Source organism: Hemiscyllium ocellatum, chromosome 42 (assembly GCF_020745735.1).
Source record: "Hemiscyllium ocellatum isolate sHemOce1 chromosome 42, sHemOce1.pat.X.cur, whole genome shotgun sequence".
In the NCBI taxonomy this organism is placed as follows: domain Eukaryota; kingdom Metazoa; phylum Chordata; class Chondrichthyes; order Orectolobiformes; family Hemiscylliidae; genus Hemiscyllium; species Hemiscyllium ocellatum.
Genome location: NC_083442.1, coordinates 33,559,220 through 33,573,853, shown reverse-complemented (window position 1 = coordinate 33,573,853; position 14,634 = coordinate 33,559,220). Strand labels below are relative to the sequence as shown.

At 45.6% G+C, this 14,634-nt stretch overlaps 1 protein-coding gene across 1 annotated transcript; it reads right to left on the bottom strand.

Moving 5' to 3' along the window:
- Positions 1-1,687: 1,687 nt before the first annotated feature.
- On the bottom strand, positions 1,688-14,383 carry mfap1 (microfibril associated protein 1). The gene is made up of 9 exons (XM_060853626.1): positions 14,204-14,383; positions 12,425-12,641; positions 10,727-10,856; positions 9,227-9,414; positions 8,295-8,403; positions 7,494-7,654; positions 6,971-7,130; positions 6,419-6,508; positions 1,688-2,154 (listed from the first exon to the last, which is right to left on the bottom strand). Exons 1-9 carry the CDS (start codon positions 14,283-14,285, stop codon positions 1,972-1,974), a joined length of 1,320 nt encoding a protein of 439 aa, XP_060709609.1. The 5' UTR covers positions 14,286-14,383; the 3' UTR covers positions 1,688-1,971.
- Between the last annotated feature and the right edge of the window lie 251 nt (positions 14,384-14,634).

Here is a 14,634-nt window from a genome sequence, read left to right as displayed (position 1 = left end):
AGGGGGGCAGGTGAGGAGTGCGGCATTCCCACCGACACCTGGCAATCACTGGACCAAGACCATCTAAACAGGAGCAGGTGCATCCAAGAAGGCATCGAGCACCTAGAGACTTGTTTTTGGGAAAAGCAGAAGCCGGGGGAAACAAACGCAAGGAGCACATTGCCACACCAATGCCCCACCCACGCCTTCCAGTGACCACCACGTGCCCCAAATATAACAGTAGCTGCATTGGTCTGTACAGCCACCTACACACTCATCCCGAGGGTGGAAAGAGTCATCTTAATTTGCGAGGGACCACTGACGATGATGACGACGATGATTTGAATTTAAATATGATAGGCATGACTTGGAAATTTGTGGGTGACGTAAAAATTAGCCACATGGTTGAAAGTGAAGAGGACAGCTGTCAAACTGCAGGAAGTTATCAGAATAGATGTAAAAGTGGCAAATGGAATTCAATCCGAAGGAGCGAAAGAGAATTCAGACAAAACAAGGGAATACATCAATGGGAGAATGTGGAAAGGGGTAAAGTGAGCAAGACATAAATTGTATGTCCACAGGTTCCTGAAGGTAGCAGGACAGCAAGACAAGGTGGTAAAGAAAGCATACAGATGCCTACTTTTATCAGATAAGGTATAGAAAACATAAGCTAGCATATCATGCTGGAACTGTAGAAAATTGTCAGCCACTGCTGAAATTTTACATAACCGTTCGAGTCACCGCATACAGGAAATTGCAGCATGGTGGCTTAGTGGTTAGCACTGCTGCCTCTTATCCCCAGGTTCAATTCCAGCCTCAAGTGACTGTGTGGAGTTTATTTGTTCTCCCCATGCCTGCATGGGTCCCCTCTAAGTGCTCCAGTTTCTTCCCACAGTCCAAAGATGTGCAGGTTACATGGATTGGTACTGCTAGGTCGTGTAGCCACGGGAAATGCAGGGTTACAGGCACAGATGGTCTGGGTGGGATGCTCTTCAATGGGCTAAATGGCCTCCTTCCACACTGTATGTATTCTATTCCACATGAGAGACTACAGAGGCAATTCACAAGAACGCTACAGGATTGGAAAATTGCAGACATAAAAGGAAGATTAGATAGGCTGGCATTGTTTGCCGTAGAGCAGTGGAAGTGTAAGGGTGACTTAACTGAGGTGTACAAACTCATTAGGGATTTGAATAGAGTAGACAGGAAAGACTGTTCCCCATAGCAGAGCGGACAGTTACCAGACAGCACAAACTAAAAGTGGCTGGCAGGAGGATGAGAGAGGACATGAGAAAGACCATTTTACACCCAGAGAGCAGTGGGTGGCTGGAATTCACTGTTGGTTTTGGTGGTAAGGCAGAAACACTCATTTCATTCAAAAAAACACTTGGATCGACACCTGACACAATGACCTGAATAGCATCTTTCTGTGCCATCAGTTCTCGGTGGTTCTGAAAGTTTGTTTGGAATTTGCTACAACCAACCTTTCAGACTGCACATTCCAGATTTTCACAATGCATTAATCAATATTCTTAATACTTTTGCACTGCAATTTCTACTTACACTGTAATGTAATTGAATTGTAAATCAATGTCTTGGGTTTGATTTGTCAATGTGTAGGATCTCACTGTTTCCTGAGCAGGAAGGTCTTTCTCCTTCAGGAGTGTATACAGCCCATCCCATACGAATGAAACAAGAACATTATAAATAAATTCACTAACTCAGTTTTTATCAAGTTTGATAAAACAACAGCAAAGGGAAAAAAAATACATGATTACAGGGTTGTAAACTCTTCAGAAAGTATGTTTGTTTTACTTAAAAAAAACAGTTTTAAATTACTTGTGTGAACAGTATTGTCAGCAAAGGAAACAATACGTCAACAAAGGAGGTTTAGAACCTGGAACGAGGGCTGGTACAATCCCGTGTGAGAGTTCTGATGCTCGTTGTAAAGCACAAAGTGCGTGTAGCTACAATGTCCCTGCCTCCCCAGGATCACGTGGTCTTCCTTTTCTTGGCTGATGGCCTCTCAAAAACATCACGCACACCAGCTGCCCGCTGTTTAAAGAATTTGCTGTTCTGAGCAGATTCCTGGGCCCACGCGGAGTCAAATGAGGTGGTGTCCTGGTCAACCAGGTGAGTGTATTTGGTCCGCCCCGAACGACCAAAGTTCTTGACCTGAAGGGAGTAAAATGAAACCCACTTTCAGTTTAAAACATCAGTGAAGAAAACTTTAGAATGAAGCGCTAGAAAAGTGTAGTCCATTAGCCATAATTTCAGCCCATCACGATGGGGCTGGCTCTTTGAAAAAGGTGCCACATGATTTGTTGTACCTCCCCAATAGAATCTCCCCTATACCTTGCAGATTTTTTTTCTTTTATGTATTGGTTAAATTTCATTTTGGAAGCTAGTATTCGATCTTCACTGTCCATTAAAGCTGAATATAACACATCATTGAAATTTGTCAGATTTAAATCTGAAAACTTTTCAGTTACTCCCTTGGTAATTGAAATTTCTAAAGTCTAAATAAAAGGCTTGAGACAAAATAACTAAAGAAGTAGAAAAGATGGGTTGAAGTTGGTATCCTTACTCAGCTCAGATTCCAGCATTCCCCACTTTCTCCCATGTGGAGGTATGGCCAAGTGAATCATTCTTTACAGTTAATAAATGGCACATGTCATTCAGGGAGCAACTGCATTTTCTCATTCCCCATCTTTTACAACAGATGGTTAAGGTGCCAGGAAAGTGAGATCAGACAATATTTAAAAAAGGAGTTTTATAGTTGCCGGTGGGATCTTCCATTACACAGTACATTACTCTGACAAAGAATCCACAAGAAACACAGACAGCTCCTCTCTTTCGAAGGCTGATCAATGTGCTGTGCATTTTCCTGGATGAAGTGTAGGTCAGTGAAGCAACAAATAAGACAGCAGTTGAACTTTACTCATCGTCAAGGGTAGTATTATCTGGATTATCCCCGGTGCTACGAGCTAGTGAGGGCAGGAACAGGAGGATAGAGCAGATGAATACATGGCTAAGGAGCTGGTGTACAGAAGAAGGATTCACATTTTCGGATCATTGGAAGCTGTTTTGGGGTAGAAGTGACCTGTACAAGGATGGATTGAACCTGAATTGGAAGGAGATTAATATACTGGCAGGGAGATTGGCTAGAGCTGCTTGGGAAGATTTAAACTAGTAAGGTGGCGATGTGGGGGGGTTTGGGTGGGTGGGACCAAGGCAGATAGTGAGGAAAGATTTCTATCTGAGACAGGTAGAATTGAGAACAAAGGCGAGTCAAACAGTCAGGGCAGGCAGGGACAAAGCACAGAACAAGGTAGGACTGAAATTAACCTGCATTTATTTCAATGCAAGGGGCCTAACAGGGAAGGCAGGTGAACTCAGGGCATGGTTAGGAACATGGGACTGGGGTATCATAGCAATTACAGAAACATGGCTCAGGGATGGGCAGGACTGGCAGCTTAATGTTCCAGGATACAAATGCTACAGGAAGGACAGAAAGGGAGGCAAGAGAGGGGGTGTAGCATTTTGATAAGGGATAGCAATATAGCTGTACCAAGGGAGGATATTCCCGGAAATACATCCAGGGAAGTTATTTGGGTGGAACTGGATGATCACCTTAATGGGGTTATGTTTTAGACCCCCTAATAGTCAAGGGAAATTGAGAAACAAATTTGTAAGGAGATCTCAGTTATCTGTAAGAATAATAGGATGGTTATGGTAGGGGATTTTAACTTTCCAAACATAGACTGGGACTGCCATAGTGTTAAGGGTTTAGATGGAGAGGAATTTGTTAAGTGTGTGCAAGAAAATTTTCTGATTCAGTATGTGAATGGACCTACTAGAGAAGGTGCAAAACTTGATCTACTCTTAGGAAATAAGGCAGGGCAGATGACTGAAGTGTCAGTGGAGGAGCACTTTGGGGCCAGCGACCATAATTCTATTCGTTTTAAAATAGTGATGGAAACAGATAGAGCAGATCTAAAAGTTGAAGTTCTAAATTGGACAAAGGCCAATTTTGATGGTATTAGGCAAGAACTTTCAAAAGCTGATTGGGGGCAGATGTTCGCAGGTAAAGGTATGACTGGAAAATGGGAAAACTTCAGAAATAAGAACGAGAATCCAGAGAAAGTATACTCCTGTTAGGATGAAAGGAAAGGCTGGTAGATATAGGGAATGCTGGATGACTAAAGAAATTGAGGGTTGGTTAAGAAAAAGGAAGCATATGTCAGTTATAGACAAGATAGATAAAGCGAATCCTTAGAAGAGTATAAAGGCAGTAGGAGTATTCTTAAGAGAGAAATTAGAAGGACAAAAAGAGGACATGAGATAGCTTTGGCAAATAAAGTTATCGAGAATCCAATCAGTTTATACAAATACATTAAGGAAAAAGGTTAACTGTGGAGAGGATAGGGCCCCTCAAAGATCAGCAAGGCAGCCTTTGTGTGGAGCCGCAGGAGATGTATTTTGCATCAGTATTTACTGTGGAAAAGGACATGGAAGATATAGAATGTAGGGATATAGATGGTGACATTTTGAAAAAATGTCCATGTTAGAGGAGGAAATGCTGGATGTCTTGAAACGCATAAAAGTGGATAAATCCCCAGGACCTGATCAAGTGTACCCTAGAACTCTCTGGGAAGCTAGAGAAGTGATTGCTGGGCCTCTTGCTGAGATATTTGTATCATCAATAGTCACAGGTGAGGCGCCGGAAGACTGGAGGTTGGCAAACGTGGTGCCACTGTTTAAGAAGGGTGGTAAGGACAAACCAGGGAACTATAGACCAGTGAGCTTGACCTTGGTGGTGGGCAAGTTGTTGGAGTGAATCCTGAGGGACAGGATGTATATATATTTGGAAAGACAAGGACTGATTAGGGATAGTCAACATGGCTTTGTGCGTGGGAAATTATGTCTCACAAACTTGATTTGAGTTTTTTGAAGAAGTAACAAAGAGGATTGATGAGGGCAGAGCAGTAGATGTGATCTATATGGACTTCAGTGAGGCATTCGACAAGGTTCCCCATGAGAGACTGGCGAGCAAGGTTAGATTTCATGGAATACAGGGAGAACGCGTCAAAGGTAGAAGACAGAGGGTGGTGGTGGAGGGTTATTTTTCAGACTGGAGGCCTGCAACCAGTGGAATGCCACAAGGATCACTGCTGGGTCCTCTATTTTTCATCATTTATATAAATGATTTGGATGTGAGCATAAGAGGCACAGTTAGTAAGTTTGCTGATTACACCAAAATTGGACAAGGTTACATCGGATTACAACAGGATCGTGATCAGATGGGCCAATGGGCTGAGAAGTGGCAGATGGAGTTTAATTCAGATAAATGTGAGGTGCTGCATTTTGGAAAAGCAAATCTTAACAGGACTTATACACTTAATGGTAAGGTCCGAGAGAGTGTTGCTGAACAAAGAGACCTTGGAGTGCAGATTCATAGGTCCTTGAAAGTGGAGTCGCAGGTAGATATGATGGTGAAGGCAACATTTTGTATGCTTTCCTTTATTGGTCAGAGTATTGAGTACAGGAGTTAGGAGGTCATGTTGCAGCTGTACAGGACATTGGTTAGGCCACTGTTGGAATATTGGGTGCAATTCTGGTCTCCTTCCTATCGGAGATATGTTGTGAAACTTGAAAGGGTTCAGAAAAGATTTACAAGGATGTTGCCAGGATTGGAGGATTTGAGCTACAGGGAGAGGCTGTACAGGCTGGGGCTGTTTTCCCTGGAGCGTCGGAGGCTGAGGGGTGACCTTATAGAGGTTTATAAAATCATGAGGGGCATGGATAGGCTAAATAGACAAAATCTCTTCTCTGGGGTGGGGGGAGTTCAGAACTAGAGGGCATAGGTTTAGGGTGAGAGGGGAAAGATATAAAAAAGACCTATGGGGCAACTTTTCCACGCAGAGGGTGGTACGTGTATGGAATGAGCTGCCAGAGGAAGTGGTGGAGGCTGGTACAATTGCAACATTTGAAAGGCATCTGGATGGGTATATGAATAGGAAGGGTTTGTAGGGATATGGGCCAGGTGCTGGGAGGTGAGACTAGATTGGGTTGGGATATCTGGTCAGCATAGACGGGTTTGACTGAAGAGTCTGTTTCCATGCTGTATATCTCTGACTATGTCATATATGTTCTCAGAGTCCAGTGGGACTTAGTATCTTCCTCTACTCATCTGACTACAAAGACACTGTTCTTCCAGCTGATCCCCTTCTATGCCACAACATCCAGAGCTGCGATTCTTTCTGAAACCCAGTCTTTTTCTGGCATTATCCCAGGTCCCCATAAAGCAATAAAGGTGCATTTTTCTAAACTGCTCAGAAGCTGCTCCTTATCAGACAGTAGTGGTACAGGAACGCACACATATTGGTACCGTCTGTGCCTGTGCAACATCAAGTAATCGAGATGCACAATACCGTACCTGCATGACTTTGGGCAAAATGGTCTTATTGAAATGGTCCTCCAGTGTCGGGGAACTGAAGTCCCGTTTGTAAAGATCCTCCTCTTCATCCTGTTAGATATTAAAAAGATCAGTTCATTTGACACAGCAATGGGTATTTTATACTAATTAAGTGATGCATAATTCCCAAAATAGACCAAATGTGGTTACAGTAAAACAAAGCACAAAATTTGCCTTTAGTCCAATTTATGCAGATAATCAGCACTTGCTTGATGAGTGAACAAGAGTGAGAGCCATGCCTGTCCCCGAAAGGTGCTGTCTTTCTCTCTGGGGCCTGGTGCCACATGCAGCAGCAGTCCCTCTCAGACAAGACCGAATGGTTGTTAGTCTTGGCCAATAGCATTCAGAGTATTAGGCTGCCATGTTGGAGCCCGGTCTTGCTGTAAACACTTCTCAGTACAATTCACTGGATAACCAATGGCAGTGTGAGCACATGCTAAAGCACCCATTAGCAGAATCACAAGAGAACCGCAGACATAAGGGTCAGTGTTGGTTGAAATTAGCCACACTCACCATGAAGAAGGCTCCTCTGTGGTAGTACTTCTGCAGGAATTTGTACTTCCCTTTGCTGGCCTTGTTGGTAATGGCTTTGCTGTTGGCTCGAAGTTCTGCTCGCCTTTCCTCTTCAGTCAGATTATGCATACGATCAATCTCAGCTTTCTCCTTCTCCATGCTGCAACACATGATGGGAATGAAACAAGGAGTGACTCTTCATAAACACAAAACAATCAACTCATTCATGCAAACAGTCACGCAGAGACAGGGAAAGAGACTGACTGTCCCATAATTAGAAGAGGAAAGCAAAATTAATTTTATTTAAAGTAAGCATTGATTACAAATACAGACACACTAAAGGAAGAAATGTACTTACACATCAGAAATGCTGCTCAAAAAAATTACCAAGTAACTTCAATATGGGATAGTGAGAATTGGGTATGCAACCTGTATGCTGATTGTGTTGCTGCAAGGGTTTAGGGGATGGGTAGCTGCTGCAGTTCTGACAAACTTCTACTTAATGATCAAACACAGTACTCACGATTCCCGCTCCTCTCTGTCCCGCTTGATACGTTTAAGTTCTCGCACTTTCCATGACTCATATTCCTCTTCATCGTTCTCATCATCTGTGTTCAGTGCATCGAGAGCTGACAATGTTCTCCTGGACTCTTCAATCTCTCGCCTGGCCTCCTCCTCCACAATCTACAAGATGCCACATCAGTGATATACCAGGGAATTATCTGCCCTTACTAAAATGGTCTTCCATTAACCCCCATCCCCACAAATTGGTGTTGTCTCCCTCCACCAATACCACCCCAAAAAATTCCCACTTTGGAAATAGAACCAGTCTGACTCTAACCTCACACCTTTAATGCATCATCTGAGGTGAGATGTCACCATTTTATTACAAAACCTTAAGTTATTGCGAGACTGTGACTTTAAAGAAGTTTGGGGTTTACATATTAATCAATTAAAATCTGCACCCCCATTCTAAGTGATTAAAAACTTAACCGCAAACTAGGTTTGTTCAAGACATCACATCAGTTGTATTACACTTTTGATATTTTACTATAAGTTGCGACCTATGATCTTACCCCACTAGCTACCCAATGAAGGAGCAGTACTCCAAAAGCTGGTACTTCCAAAGGGACGAGAACCTGGTGTTGAGATTTTCAATTTTGTGCACCCCAAAAACTGGACAGTCTCCAAAACCCAGCCGTACTCCACCAGGCTTCCCACATCAATGTTCTGACGCAACGCAACTGGTCCAGGGTGTCCCAGATTCCCAACCTGTAACCACAGCGCAGGATTTCCCACAGGGAGCATTGGCTATGCTCGGTACCTTCAACGTGTATTTGCGCTGCTCCTCGCTCAAACGCTTGGCCTCCACCTCCAGCTCCTTTTGCTTTATGGCCTCGGCCTCACGTTCCTGCACAGTGACACGGTCCTTCCTGGAAAATCAGAAGGAGACGTTCAGCAAGAGAGCTGCAAAAGACAAGCTCACCATACAAAACTAGAGATAACCAAATTAACTAAAACCAATTTTATATTGCCAAAGCCCTTTTCAGGTAATGAAATACTTCTGAAATATTGTTGAAACTCAGGAAACACGGCAGCTAATCTATGCACAGCAAAATCCCACAAAGACAAGCTGATAATAATCAGCTGTTGGTTTATTCAACCCAATAATACATCCCACTCCATCAGCATTTCCTTCCATTCCTTTCTCACTCTAGTCTGTCTTACTGACCATTAAATACAGCAATGGCAGTTTCTTCACCCACACTGTGTCGCTCTTTTTCAACTGCAATTATCTAGTAAGACGAAAGATAATATCTGACTGAGTCCCAAACAAACGCTTGCAGGTACAGCAAGGGGTTCAATATAAAATAAAACCCCCTGACCCCATCAAACACCGCCTGAGCAGTGCCAGTATGGGGTTAGATACAGAGCTAAACTCCCTCTGGGATGTACCGAAACACTCCCAAGTCAGGGTCAGCATAAGGTTAGACACAAAGGAGAGGGCCCTCCACAGTCTCCCCAAACATTCCCATGTTCAGTTACAGCATGGGGTCAGATACACAGTGAAGCTCTTCTAGACTATCCCCATCAAACAGTCATGGTGAAGGGGCAGAAAAGTTGAACAGAGTCAATCTCACTCCAGTTACTTAAATTGTCCAACTTCATTTCCAGAAGGGCCTCCTTATTGCACTCATTTCACACCAGCCAGCCTGCGGGCCAAGTGAATTGACAAATCTTACAGATAAATCATACCTTCTTATAAAGACAGGTTTTAGCCTGGGTTCAGTTTCATCCTCACTGTCTGTATATTCTTCGTACTCTGACTCCTCTTCTGACTCTTCTCCAGATCGACCTTCATCCTCCAATTCCAGAAGTTCCAATTCTTCGGTCTCTCTTTCCTGAGCCCGCTGTCTCATCATGGCCCGACGTCGCTCAATTTCCTGTCAAAGATACCAGAGAAATGGCTCTAAATCTGTCACCTGACCAACTGATTGAGGCTCTCCACGTGGTCACAACTCAATTCATAATCAGAATGCCTCTAAATTCAAATCGGGAATGCAGACAAACAGCTTTACTGAGCAGCAAGAATGTGGAGCTTGTTACCATTGGGACTGGTAGAGGTGAACCAATATAGATGAACCTAAAGGAAATCTAGGAAACGTGAGGGAGATGTAAAAAATAAACATGTTCTGAGATGAAGGAGATGGGGTGGAGATTCGAGCAAACCCATTGAATCGAATGACCTGTTTGGACTGCAAATGGCCTTCCCGAGATCTATCGGACAATAGATCAGTTTTTCCCCTCCTCTACTCCCTTACCCTTGTCCAGCCATGGTAACCTATCCAACATGTAGTTGTTTAGGTGCTGACTCTTTCCGGCTCCCTCACTTATGCAATTGAAGGGGTTAACCTTGACAGATTATTTCAAACAGGAAGGCACCACGTCTTCATTACACCACAGCAGCAACACAGCCAGAGTCCTGATCGTTGCTATTGGGAGGCTGAAGCTAATCATTCTCTATCTGCATTGGCTGCAGTAAGCCATCTCAGCAAAGATACCAGGTCCTGAGAGAGTTTCAGCCCCAACACCTATATTCTGGGTGAGCAGACAACTGGGAGAACAGCTCCACGGCCAGAAAACCAAAGCCTGAGGTGCATCCGAAGTTACCGGCTGAATTTGGATTATTAAAGGCCACATGGAAAGAGGATTGGACCGGGATAGAAGCAGAATGGTTATACTACTGATTTTTGTAATCCAGTGGGCTTCGCAAGTGATCTTGAGACATGTTCAAATCTCACCATGGCAGTTTGGGACAAATTCAAGGGCTGCCTTAGCCTTGAAAGCCTTTTTATTAAAGGTGTAGAAACAGATCATCCAGCCCAACAGGTCACTTTCAATGTTTGCGCTCCACTCTACTTCATCTCAGGTAATACTACAATTTCTTTCCTCACTATTTAGCTTCCCCTTAACGACAAAGTTTTTTACTTCTACCACTCCTTGCGATGCCTTTCTTCAACTGTCATTAGCCACAAGCATGAAAGAAATAACATCCTCATGAGAAGTCCAGATTCGTCACTATCAGGCCTGTGCTGCCTGGCAATGTCTCTGGGGTCTGCAATAGGCCTCGAACTGGGCCTTAATCCAGTCAGTATCTCGGCACTTCACTTCCAGCTGTGGGTCTGCCCTCTTTTTTAACATGTCATTGTTTCGTGTTGATTGTTACTTAGGCACTGGTATGACATCCATACTCACCTCGTCGTCCACTTCCTCCTCTTCCTCTTCACTGGTGTCCTCACGATCTATGTGCCAAGGCTCCCCTTCATCCTCAGATTCCGCCTCCATCACCACCTCAGGCTCAACAATCATCCGATGCCTTGCCAGTCTGCAGGAAGGGGGGGGGGGGAAAGTGTCAACCCTTGGAGAACAACAGAGCTCTAACATTTGTACAATCTTCACACCATCAGGATTTCCCAAGCTGAATTCCATGCAATGCAATCACTGTCGTTAAGGTTGCAACAACAAAATAAATCACCAGTTAGTCTGTTTTCTTGGCAATTTTGTTTAAGGCAGAAATTCTGTCCAGGACACCAGGAAATAATGCTATGGGATCTTAGACATTCCCTTGAATTGGCAGATGAGAGTTGGTTTAACAGTTCATTTGAAAGATGACACCTCTATTTGTGCAGTCCTTTATCAATACCACTGAGGAAGCTGGAGGTTTCCCAGAAAGCAGGCCAAAGTGGAGGAGACCCAGCCCTTGCAGGGAGTGCACTTAAGGATGACTGTTGAACTTTTATGTAAAGCGCATGGTGCTGGAAAAGCACAGCAGGTCAGGCAGCATCCAAGGAGCAGGAGAATCAATGTTTTGGGCAAAAGCCCTTTATCAGAAACTTTTACCTTTATTTTTCCACTTAAAACTCGAATCATCATAGAATCCCTACAGTGTGGAAGTAGGCCATTCAGCCCATCAAGTACACACTGTCCCTACAAACAGCATTCCACTGAGACGCATCCCCCTTAATCTACCGTAACCCTGCATTCAGCTAATCTACCGAGCCTGCACATCCCTGGACACTATGGGCAATTTAACGTGGTCAATTCACCTAATCTACACAACTTTGGACTGAGACGGGAAAATGGAGCAGCCCAGAGTAAACCCACACAGACACCGGTAGAATGTAAAAACTGCACACAGTTGGCTATGGCTCAAGTCAAACCTGGGTCCCTGTTATTGAGAGGCAGCAGTGCCAACCGTTGATCCACCATGGAAGGACTATAATGTTAACTTGTAACTTTATTTCTTTATTTTTCTGCTTATACTGAGAACAACTGTAATGTTTTAGTTTTAACTTTGTTTTGCTATGTTACTATTTGTACCTAAACCTTCAGTCCTAAGATGTGTGGTCTCGTTATACACTTTACACTGTAATCATGTACTTCCATTCTTGAGTACGTGTGACAATAAAGCTTAAACCAAATCAAATTCATGCTAAAACGTCAGCCTGGCTTATATGTTCAGTTCCTGGTTAGCAACAAAATTCTGGTGTTTTTTATTCCTCTCATTAACTGAAGGAAACCACTGATCACTTCCATTACCATCAACTAAGGGCAGACATTTTATCCACATCTTCCATGATCTATAGAGTCCAGGACCAGACAGTGAGATTAAGGGTGGAACCATGTCATTTTCAGAGACAAATAAAATATTATAAACAAAGAACTGAAGATTTGAAACAAAAATAGAAACAGCTGGAGAAACTCAGCAGGTCTAGCAGCATCTATGGATAAAAAACAGTTAATGTTAGAGTCTCTGGAGTCAAAATGTTAATTTTGCTTTCTCAGTGCTGCGTTTCTCCAGCAATTTCAGTTTTAGTATGCCATATATAAAAATTAACTTGGGTTTGCCTGGTAGGAACCCATGCAATCACCAGAAGGCACGGATTCTCTTACCTTTCCTCTACATCCTCAGAGAGTCGGTTTTGAAGACGTTTCAGACGAGGATCGTTTGCCAGTTCTTCGGTAACCTCAGGCTCCGCCTCTGCATCTTTCGGCTTCTTCACAAACTGGAAGTCCTCCTCCTCTTCATCTGAGGACTCCATTGGCGCATAATCGGGTCGTTTACCAGAGACATAGCGCTTGACTTTCACTTTTTCCATCGACACCTCACCTGACACAGCAACCACAGGATCATCAGCAAAAAGTGATCCAAAGAAGCCCAGTTACCAGCACTCTCATCCCAGTCTGGCCAAGAGGAGACAGAGATTAATAGCACCATGGACGAGACATCATAGAGCAGAGTTGGATGAAGCACATGGTTGGCATGGAGTAGCAAGACCAAAGGGCCTGTTTACAGGCTGCAGAGTAGGACAGCACATCAGGGTAACATTGGGTTGCGAGCAAAGCAGTACATACATCTTGGCTGGGGGAGGGGGGGAGGGAGCCTCGAAGTACTCAAAGGGGAAAAAGGTGCTGGGGGATATTAAGGCATGATTTGGTGAAGAGGATGACAGGGTCTCCCTGATTTCGGTGAACCAGGGACTGCAGGAAGTGGCAGTTGCAATCACTCCCATGATCACACCATACAGAATAATCACCGATGAATGGGAGTGTTTGGACTGTTTTCTATGAACAGTCAGTGGCCCATTCATTAATGTAGCCCTGGGAGAGGGAAAGCAGAGAATATATCCAAGGACATTCGTAGGTCTTAGGGTCAGGGCCAAAAGAACCCATGTGGTAGAAATGAAGTATGCAAGTACGAGAGGTAGGCAGGGAAAGAAGGTACAAGGATTGGGCTGGACTCTGAGGCTACAGGTTCTGGATTAGTGGTGCTGGAAGAGCACAGCAGTTCAGGCAGCATCCAAAGTGCAGCGAAATCAACGTTTCGGGCAAAAGCCCTTCATCAGGAGGGCTGATGAAGGGCTTTTGCCCAAAACGTCGATTTTGCTGCACTTTGGATGCTGCCTGAACTGCTGTGCTCTTCCAGCACCACTAATCCAGAACCTGGTTTCCAGCATCTGCAGTCATTGTTTTTTTAAACCTCTGAGGCTACAGGGATCACCACTTGACTAACAAACCAAACACATTTCAGCAGAACCCAGCTTTCACTTGATCAATGTACACAGGAGCAACCCACTCCCCGTACAGAGAGCTTGCACGGGGAAGGGAGTTGCACCTGTAACAACGGGTTGGGGTGAGGGGAGGGGGGTCTATACTGAGACCCTGGGGAGTGGGCGTTCAGGGGATCCCTGTACAGAGTGTCAAAAAGTGTGGCGCAGGAAAAGCAGTCCTGCCCCTCGGATGCTGCCTGACCAGCTGTGCGTTTCCATGTGTGATGTCCAGCTCTCATTATCGCCTATATCAAGAGCTCGGGGGGGTGGGGGGGATGGTTGTACCGGGGGGGGAGGGGGAGGGGGGGAGGGGGGGAGGGGGAGGGGGGTCTGGGAGGGATGGAGGGGGAGGGCGGAGGGGGGGAGGGGGGGGGGGGAGGGGGAGGGGGTGAGGGGGTGGGGGGGGGGGGGTGGGGGGGGGGAGGGGGAGGGGGTGGGGGGGTGGGGGGGAAGGGGGAGGGGGAGAGGGGGAGGAGGTGGAGGTGGAGGGGGAGGGGGTGGAGGGGGAGGGGGAGGGGGTGGAGGTGGAGGGGGAGGGGGAGGGGGAGGGGGAGGGGGAGGCCCTGTACCTGCCGACCCCAGGCTTCAGTCCGCGGACTCGGCCCCCCCACCCCGCGCTCACCTTTCTCATTGAGGACGGGCACGGCTCCGGCCGTGGATTGAATCGGCGGCTGCTTTGCGTTCAGGCTGAGCGGGGCGGCCATGGCGGCGGTGGCAGCTTCCAGAGACCGAGGCCCGGGCGAAAGAGACAACACAAACAGCCCCCAAAACAACAAGATGGCGACCAGATCGCGCAGGGTGATGACCTCACCAAGAAGGACACACCCTCCTCTATGCTGTCACAACATCCCTGGGCAGGGACGGTCACCGGGGCGGGGCTTGAGTGGGCGTGGCATGTGAGTGGGTGGGGCCTGAACGTCATTTGACTTGCACCAGGAGCAACTCCACGGGCGGGACGGTGCCATAGTTGGGGCCTTGGGGGCAGCAGCAGCAGCACAGAAGGCCCAGCCCATCAGATTCCTCAAGGCATTTTCCTGAGTGTTGTTAGACTGA